This window comes from Physeter macrocephalus, chromosome 21 (assembly GCF_002837175.3).
Source record: "Physeter macrocephalus isolate SW-GA chromosome 21, ASM283717v5, whole genome shotgun sequence".
In the NCBI taxonomy this organism is placed as follows: Eukaryota; Metazoa; Chordata; class Mammalia; order Artiodactyla; family Physeteridae; genus Physeter; species Physeter macrocephalus.
Genome location: NC_041234.1, coordinates 89,960,177 through 89,970,365, shown reverse-complemented (window position 1 = coordinate 89,970,365; position 10,189 = coordinate 89,960,177). Strand labels below are relative to the sequence as shown.

Sequence of the window (10,189 nt, the reverse complement as noted above, 5' to 3'; positions counted from 1 at the left end):
GACATCATTTTTTGGTGTCCTCCTCCTGGTCACCTTCCTGGCAGGGGCAAATCCCCCTGAGCCCAACTTCCCTGTGTTGTGTGATTCCTACCCCCACCCCCGCCTGGCTCCCTCTCCTTTACCTCTTTCCTCAGCAGTCCCCCCAACCCCATCTCACATTCCTTCATCTGCCCCGTTCCTGGCCTGTCCAGCTCCTGGGCTTTGCCCACCCTCACTTTGTGCCCACTGTGTTTACCCAGCGGACATGGACGTTTATAAGCATCTACATGTCTGCTTCTTCTGGCAGTGACCATGCACAGTTGGCTTTTCAAATAATCCCTCCAAGTGGCACCTCACTGTCTTCAGAACTTTCATCGTGGTTGGCTTGCTGTTCAGCACCTGGCATGTTACCTGCCCTCAAAGTTTATTTTGAAAATTGTTGGTGGCTGTTCATATGCCATTATTACAATTTTACCGGGTATCACATAGAAGAAAAAAAAATGTATCCACAAACTTTCTACCCCCAAACTTTTTAGCCCTTGTTCATATTAATTGCATTGAATGAATGTATCAGTGTTTACTGAGAGTTCTCTCTTTGGATATTTATTACCACCATCATTCCTCTGAAACAAGTAACATTGAAGGGAGTGTCTTGGTGCACATTTCCCCTTCTCTAAAGTTGTTTTTCCTTTGGATCAGTTCCCAGGTGCGATACTGTGGAGCCTAAGCACTTTGATGACTCTTAATTCATTTGGCTAAATGGTTTTCCAAAAGGGTTGTACCAATTTATAGTGCCACCACTGGAAAAGCTTTTCCTGATTTAATCTTTCCCCAGTTACATTTAAATTTAAAACTTGATCATCTAAATTTCACATTTAAAAGGGTATCCCATTGTTTGAGTTAAAGTGCTTTGTCACCTGTTTGAAAATTTTCCTTGTGCTTTTCCATGAACTCTCTTTCTTGTATGAATTGTCTGTTCACGTCCAAGGTTAATGTTTATGGCAAGATGCTACATCCCAGAGGGGCACTCAGTTATCATGCCTACCCAGGGACAAAACTCATCAGAATCGCAGGCTCTCTATATCCCCCCGTATATATTTTTAATTTTTCTCTTCAAAATACCCAAATTTAAATGCAAAGATACCTGATAGAAGTGGGGCAATTGGTGGGGGCGGAGGGGATTATTTATGTTATCCATCTGGTAATTTTTAAGATACAATATCATTAAACTCTTTGACATTCCTGTTTTCTCTCTTGTGACCCGTTCGTCCTGATCATATAACGTGGAGACTAAGACTCCTCCCCTCTCTGCCTTGTAATGACTGCTTCTGGTGTTTTCTCTCCTAGTGCCCCCATCCCTCCCTCTTCAGGAAGGCCACGTGAGCAAGGAGACCATTGGGAATATTTCAGTCGCCAGCAAAAGTAAGCCCACGTTTTTACTCAACCCTCCAAACACCTACTTCAGCCTCTGTGTGATGGACTCAAGAGAAGCCATGTTACTCCAGACAGTTTCTGCCCCACTCCTGTCTTCTTTCATGCTGTGGCCAGAGTCATTTTCCCCAAACAGGGGCCTGACCAAGTTCCTCTCCTGGGTAAAAACCCTAGGAAGATCCCTGCTGCCGAATTTCTTGGCCCATGCTTCAAGGTCTTCTGTTGTGTGACCGCCATCTACGCAGCCAGCCTTGTCTGCTGCCATATTCCTTCTCTTCCTCTCTGCTTGTCATCCCCTCCACATGCTCAAGCCACCCCGCCCACTCCTAGGGACCCTGCAGTCCCTTCCCTCCCTCTCTGGTGAAACCCCCCTTGCATGCTGCTACCAGGTGGCGCCTTCTCACTGGTGCTTCTCTGACTTCTGCTCTCTTGCATCTTCCTGGTGAGGTGATAGGGTGTGGACTCTGGAGCCACACCTGTGGACGGCCTCAGTTTGATTCCCGGCTCCACCACTTTCTGGTACTTTGGCCTTGGGAAATTCCTGAATTGCCCTGTGCCCTGCTCTCCTTCTCTCTCCAATGGGAATGCAGATTGTAAATCTGTTTAGGGGTGGGGGTAGGGGGCTAGAGAGCGGATATGATAGCAAAAGAGCACAGGGTTTCCTTTTGAGGAGATGGAAAATGTTCTAAAATTGATTATGATGGGGATAAATATATCTAAATATACTAAAAACCATTGAAGTGTATACTTTAAATGGGTGACTGGTATGGTATGTGAATATTATCTCAATATAACTTGAAATATAAAGAAATAGTATATCTCAAGGTGGTTATGAGAATTAAATAAATTAGTACATATAAAGTGTTTAAAGCAGCACCTGGCATATAGGAAAGATGCAGTCAGTGCTGGTTATCATTACGTAGACTCTTGGGTAATGCAGCCTTATGAACCAGGGTGCCCGGCTGTGTCCCAGGCAAGATTGTGACCCCTGAGGGCAGGAACCAAGGCTCTTGGGTATCCCTCACTGGCCCAGTAGCCCCTCCTCTCATACGGCTCAGTTAGTGTTGTTGAATTAGACTCTTCCATTATTATATAGACTTTCATGAGTTATGCTCATGGTAGGTGGGTGCTCCCTGCTGCAGAGGAGGGCTGCCTCTGGCCCAGAATTTCTCCAGTGTTATTTCCCCCATTGGGCTTAGAGGAGCTTGACCCACCACAAGGTTGTTTCCGCCTCCACTCTGCTTTGGGAGTAAGATCTTTTGGGGACCAGACTGTAGGGAAGCTGATTGTCACCCATTCTGTCCCCCCTCTCCCCTAGTGATGTGGTGCTCAGCTGTGGCAGACATCTTGTTTCTGATCGATGGCTCTCACAGCATTGGGAAAGGGAGCTTTGAAAGGTCCAAGCACTTTGCCATCACAGTCTGTGATGCTCTGGACATCAACCCCAGGAGGGTGAGTGCAAGTCTTGTTGTCTTTGTATGAGGGCGTGTTTGGCTGCAAGTGACAGAAATTCTATCTTAAACAGAAGAGGGCATTTACTGGCTTGTGGAACCAGGAAGACTAAGGAGGTGAATCCTGGTTCTAGGCACGATGGGATCCAGGGACTCGATCCCTCTCTTTTTCTCCTCCTCTCCATTTTGCTTCCCTCTGTTGGCTTCCTTCCCAGGCAGGTTTTCCTTACATAGCAAAGTTGCCCTACATTGTCCCTCAAGGTAGTCACCCCAGGAAAAAGAAAGTAGACTTCTTACCCTGTGGAGCTGGCAGAAGTCCCAGGGAGGGCTCTGATTGGACAGGCATAGGTCACATGACAGTCCCTTGACCAATCACAGAAGTCAAAGGGAAGAGCTTGTCTGGCCAAACCTGAGTCATGTGCTTATTTTGCTTATCCTCATTCTTGCAGTGGGAATGAACACTTGGATTTCCCACTAGAAAGAGAGGTTGTGTTTGCAGAACAGTGGGAAAGGTAAAGCATGCTGGCAGACAAAAACTATAACTGCCTCTGAAGACTAGAGTCGTAATATGAAACATAGCTCCTACCCTCTCTGTTCACTTGAAAGGAACAGTTCCTGCCTAATCAATCCAGCCAGTATCTTCATTTCTTGTTCTTCCTCGTTTCAAATAGCAAGTCTTAAATGTCAGCAGTGCGCTAGCTGTGGCTCTTGTTGCTAAAGGGGAATTTTGGAACAACTCAACAGAAAAACAGGCAATGAACACCGATAGTTCCCAGAAAATGAAACATAGATGGCCCTTTGACATAGGAAAAGATGCCCAGCCTCACTCAATGTAATAGCAAATCTCTGACCGATATACCATTTTTCACTTAACTAGATTAGCAAAAATCCAAAGTTTGGTGTCATGCTCCATTGACAAGTCTGTGGGAAACCAGTGTTCTCATGCACTGCTGGTGGGAATGTGCAACCTCTCTATAGAGGAATCTGTAATAACGGTGTCTATCAAAATTACAAAGGCTGGGACCCTTTGGCTCAGTATTTTATTCTACAGATACTCCCACAGGTGCAAAATAATGCACATATGAAGTTATTCATTGCAGTGTTGTATGTAATTGTAAAAGATTTCAGGCAACCTAAAGGCCTGCTCACAGGGGACAGGTAAATCTATTATGGTGTCTTCATATAATGAAACACAGGGCAGCTTTAGAAAGTGAATGAGGAAAATCGCTGATGTGGAAAGACACCAAAACAAATTGAGTGTAAAAATAAGGTCCAAATAGTATGTATAATGTGTTACCTTTTATGAAAAATGGAGATGAAAAGAGTCTATATTTGTATTCGTCTGTATGTGCATGAAGAAACTCTGGAGGAATTTGTAAGAGGCTAAGAGCAGCGGTTTCCCATTGAGGGAGAGGGTGGGAACTGAGCAGATGGGGCACAAGTCCAGGGGGAGGCCCATCGGTATAAACGTCTTTATACTTTATGGATTTTGAACCATGTGAACTGACTCAAAAATCAAGTAAATTTAAGGAGGGCATTTTGGTCTGGAAAGCTATAATTACTTGAATTAGGGGCTAGTCACATACAGGTCGAGGAAGGAAGTGGTTTTCCAAGATGACATTCCTGGGTTAATCCTAGAAAAACCTCTAGGATTTAGGAGCAAAATAATGGCTTTTAACGAGGGCCAGATTTTCTCCAGAATGACCTGTCATTTGCGGAGAGTGAGCACATTACCCTGGACCTCAGGCCGTCTTGCATGGTTATAGCTGACATCGTTCCATTGAGGCATGAACAGCCTGGAAGTTCCAACCGTGAAGTCAACCCATCACAGACCCTCAGAGGGTCAGGGCCAAGGGCAGCTGAATCTCTACCCTCCTACACACCGGGCCCTGATTTTAAAAGGAAGTGATTCTCTATGAAGTTTCACTAATTTTTTCATGGAGGAAGAGCCATAAAGATCAAACACTGTTGACCTTGGCATGGATATAGTATGTCCTGAAATGGGTGACCTGGAGACCCCAGCGGATGGCAAGTTGGAAGGGAAGAGTTGTATGGATTATTAGAGAATGTTTTACAACTGAAGAAACAGGCTCAGAGAGGCTAAGTGACTGCCTAGGGTCACACAGCAATCTTAGAAGAGAGCTAAGCTTGGAAGAACTGGTGCTCTTGACTCTCAGCCCAGGACTTCACATTCTGCTGTCACAATCATGTAGCATGTGGACAGCAGGCAACATGGTGGTGTGTGTCTGTGTATCTGTGTATGCGGAAGTGGGGGTGCTTATGGAATTCAGCATCCTCAAAGAGAGGGTAAGAAAACTATGACAGAAAAACTTGATGGGTGGTGCTGTTGGGAGCAACTATCTCAACACACAGGTCCCCAGATTTCAAGGAATTTAATCTCAATGTTGCCAAACCACGTCTAGAATGTGGCATTTTTAGGTTAGATATTGGCAAACCAGACAGTGCCCACAACAAGGAGACGGAACAGTGAGAGGCCTGGACTTTTCCATGTGAGGGAACCTGATTATCGTTTTCATGGGAAAGAGGGTGCCTAGCGGCTCTCTTTTATTAAGAGGACATAGTCTGGGTGTTGACAGAGCTGTATTTGGCTTGTCCTGAGAAAACTTTCTCACAGCAAGACCTGTTGAGCAAAGGAGTTGGGTGTCTAGTTCACGAGCAAACGAGAGCCTCCACCTCCAAGCTTCTCAGACTCGATGGAATTGCTAGCAAAGGGTTTTTGCATTAGGGTGATTTCAGATGCTTCAGTCTGACTTGTGGCGTCAGGTTTTGTGTGTTTGCTGCTGCATTTTGGTGTCATCGTCTTATCTCCATGTACAAGGGATTTGATTTGCACCTAATTTTACTTTCCAGAAAGAAATTTTTAAGTAGCTATAAATTAAGGCTTTTTATGGAGGCTCTGTTTTGAGGTGGATTTAAGGTGTCTAACAAGTCTTCCTCTCAACCCTTAAGCTGAGAAGTTCACTTCCTGGCTCTAATATAATGATTGCAGCAGAGTGATTACAGTGTGGTGAGAAATCTGGGCGGGCTTGCTTCTGAGCATACAGTAAACTAAAGATAAAAGGTAACTATTTTGCTCCCAAACCACCAATTAAATTAAATGCCTTGACTACTGACTCAAGCTGTTTCCATCTTGTTTTGTTTTGAAGTTGGCTCCTTCCTGTTTAATTTAAATAAATACACCCAGCTGTTGGTCTCGAGGGAGTTTTTAAACTAATTCATTCATTCACATTCAAAAAAAGACATTCAATGAAAAATATCCCTCCCAGTCGCATATTTTCTATTTGCCCCGCCCCGCCCCGCCCCCCGGCTGTCTTGAGCATCCTTACAGAGTCACTTCATGCAAATATAAGCAATATGAATATATATTCTAATTTTTGCCCTTTTAACACAAAGGGTAGCATGCTATACACACAGTTTTATCCCTTGCCTTTTTCTCTTCACATTATCTTGGAAGTCTTTCCATATCTAGGTAGATAGGTAATATAGGTCTTAATATAGGCATATACACTATATCATTTTTTATAGCTGATTAATGTTCCATTGTAAGGATTTACCAAGGTTTAGTTAACCAGCCCCTACTGATGGACATCCACTATTACAAATATATTGTGAGCTTGTAAATATGTCATTTCACACATGTAGAAGTATATAGCTGTAGGATAAATTCCCGATAGCCCCATGCATTAGTAATTTTCAATAAATATTGACAAATTGCTCTCTATGGATGCCATAACATTTATGTTCTTGTAGCAGTGTTTGAGAATACTGGTTTCCCCCTGCAAACATTGTATCTGGCTTTTTGCTACATCTCAGTGCAACACAATCAAGCATCTTTTCTTATTAAAGAGCCATTTTGTATTTCCTGTTATGTGATCTCTGTTCATAGCCTTGGCCCATTTTTCTGTTAGATTGTTGGTCTTTACACGTATCAATCCCTAGACACTCTTTATATATTGGGGAAACTAACCCTTTGTCTCTGACGTGAGTTGCAAATAACTTTTCATTTTGTCTTCATTTTTTGGTTGTGTTATGATATGTTTTGCCCTGTAGAAGTTTTCTTCATGTAGTCAGATTTATCAGTTTTCCTTTACGACTTCTGGAGTGCAAGTCTTTTCTACTTTGAAGTTACAAAGGAATTCTTCCAAATTTTCTAGAACTTTTATGTTTACATTTTTGACATTTAAACCTTGAATCCATTTGCAATTTATCCTTTATTCTTTTGCAGATGGCTATCCAGTTGTCCCAATATCACTTACTGACTGTACCATCTTTTCCCAATCGTTTGAGATGCTCCCTTTATCACATGCTAAATTCAAGGGAGATTTTAAACGGGTCGCTTTTCAGAAACTCCTTCCTGAGGTTCTCTACTACTCTGCTTTCCGCCGTCCCTCTCCCTCACATGCCCACCCAAGACTTGAATTTCTTCCTACTTAAGATTCCCAACAGCTCCTCCTATGGGAGGAAGGTCCAATGGGCTGTGCTCCCTGGGAGCAGGTGCAGCCGGCCTGGTGTGGCCAAGTGCTTTGATCGGCTCCCAAGCGCCAGGCCTGTTAAGGGATCAGCAGTGAAGGAACTCACAGAGCAAGAAAAGATCAGCATCGTTGTTTAAATAGGAATCACTTGGCCCATTTGCAATCTTGGCCAGAATCGGGGTTAATTGTGAGAATAGTAACTGAGAATGTAGTTTCTCCAGGAGTTTAGAGAGCCAGTGACTAGGTGCAGGGGTTAGGCCCTCAAGAGGAAGCTTAAATGTTTAAACCCTTCTCTGCTTGACACACACTAATCTTAAGGATCCAGAGAATGACTTTACTCAGTTTCCCTTCTCCAGTTTTGCAAGGCATTGGATTTTCTCCTGTGGCCTTCTGAATGAGGATGCAAAATCAGGACTCGCCAGTGGCTCTCACAACCTCCGCTACAGAGGAACTTCAGCTCCAATAGTGCTCCTCTCCGATTAGGGAGCTGCTTGTCCCCCAGTCTGACTCTGGCCTGGAGATCTGGCCTTTCCCTAGCTTGGCAGGAGGAGGCCTGGAAGAGTGGGCCCGCCAACCAAGGATGGGTGTGGTGGCTGCGGATAGCTTCTGTGACACCCCTGGTTGGGGGTTTAGCTGAAGTCCTGTGCTGGCTGCTGAGAAGGTGATTGGCGTAAGAGGCTTAGTGAAGATCACGGGCACCAAGTCCAAAGGCCGCGCTCCTTTCTTACTAGCCCTGGGCCAGACCTGTATCCTCTTTATTTTAGTTTCTCCAGCAGCGATGTGGGTAGGAATAGCACCTCTGTGGATTAAATGTAATAAAGAGTTGAGAAGGCTTAAAACAGTGCTTACACCTGGGAGGCAGTAAGTGTGAGCAGAGACCCTAAAGCTCACAGCTCCACCCAGAGAGCTGTCGGAAGGGGGGTCGAATTGGTGGTGGTCAGTGTGGAGCAGGGGCAGATTTGACCTTCTCCTTCCAGATTGCCCTCTCAGTCTTTGGAGCCTTCTTTTAAGGAGACGAGAGAAATACCAGCACTGGTATTTGTGAGTGGGCAGGAGGCAGGGTCGTTAACCTTTCCCGTCCCTTCTTTCCGCTCAGGGATGTTTGTGACTTGACCCAGCTCTCGGGCCCCGGGGCCCTCCGTCTCCCACTACAGGTCAGGGTGGGAGCGGTCCAGCTCAGTTCCGCCCCTCATCTGGAATTCCCCATGGATGCATTTTCAACCCAACAGGAAGTGAAGGCAAGAATCAGGAGGATGGTTTTCAGGTAAGTACGATCAGATACTGCCGTGGTTAGGATGAAGCTAGCTGCTCTCAGAATCGTCCCTTGAAGGGTTGGGCCTGCTCTTGACCTCACAGAGAGAGAGGCTGTGGCCCGGCTTCCAAAAGCCCAGCCGAGCGAGAGCAGCGGGTGATAAGAATTCCCTTCTCAAAGCTGCCCCTTATTACATGATAATGTCCCAGGTGGAAACTTAAATGCAAGTTAAAAAAAAAAAAAAAAAGATTTGCTGTTACTGTGTGTGGCTGTCAGCTGGGAGAAAGGGCTAGTGAAGGTGGAGACAGGTTAAGAGCATGAGGTGGTAGGAAGAACCTTGGGTCCTTCTCCCAGTTCTGTCCCTGGTGACCACACAGCCAGGAGAATTCACCATGCTTCTTGGAGCCTCATTTTTGTGATCTAAAAAGACTAAGTGGTCCTCTGTTACTGAGAGCACTTTAAAAATGATGAATTTCTGTTTGTGTGCTCATACACATATACATCCTATATATATATATATATATGTAGTGAGTCATAAATTTACTCACAAGTCAGCTGATGTGTGTATATGCACATACATATATGTGTATACATATATTTTATGTATAAATGTTTTGTATATGTGTATTATATACATACACATATACAGCTACATGGATATAAATGTATGTTATATTATATACATGCATGTATATACATGTACATACACACACACAGTGTTCTTCATAAGCCCTCACAGAGGAATGCCTTTATTTGTCACCTGCCACTCTGATCTCTGGATCTTCTTTGCCCCCTGCTGCCTCTTGCCCTAGCGGACCTGAAGTTCCACTCAAGTCCATGGTCCCAGCCATGTACAGCCGTCACCTCCGCTTGCAAAGGCTCTGAGGTCCTTTAATAGGCCTCGGGCCTCTGTAGGTCCCCAGTGCTCTCAATAAGCCAGAATCCCCACACTGGACACAGCAGGAACTCTGGGTGTCCTACAGGTCCCAGAGACCCCCAGTGACTTTTCTTAAAATTTTTATTTTATATTGGACCATAGTTGATTTACAATGTTGTGTTAGTTTCAGGTGTACAGAAAAGTGATTCAGTTATACATATACATATATCTATTCTTTCTTAGATTCTTTTCTCATTTAGGTTATTACAGAATACTGAGCACAGTTCCCAGTGCTATACAGTAGGTCCTTGTTGGTTATCTATTTTAAATAGAGTAGTGTGTCTATGTCAACCCCAAACTCCCAATTTATCCCTATCCCCACCTTTCCCCTTTAGTAACCGTAAGTTTGTTTTCCACGTCTGAGTCTGTCTTATGCATAAGTTCATTTGTATCATCATTTCCACTTCCAAATAAGGGATATCATATATTTGTTTTTGTCTGACTTACTTCACTTAGTATGATAATCTCTACGTCCATCCGTGTTGCTACAGATGGCATTATTTCATTCTTTTATAGCAGAGTAACATTCCATTGTGCATATCACATCATCTTTATTCATTCCTTTGTCAATGGACAGTTAGGTTGTTTCCATGTCTTGGCTATTGTAAACAGCACTGCAATGAACATTGGGGTGCATGTATCCTTT

At 44.2% G+C, this 10,189-nt stretch overlaps 1 protein-coding gene across 1 annotated transcript in view; it reads left to right on the top strand.

The window, feature by feature from the left end:
- Nucleotides 1-10,189, top strand: part of LOC102991777 (von Willebrand factor A domain-containing protein 2) — a 55,868-nt gene that overhangs the window by 11,138 nt on the left and 34,541 nt on the right. Inside the window, 3 exon segments of the mRNA XM_024128066.1 lie at nt 1,327-1,401; nt 2,729-2,862; nt 8,509-8,618. Of these exon segments, the coding sequence (XP_023983834.1) occupies nt 1,327-1,401; nt 2,729-2,862; nt 8,509-8,618 (319 nt within the window).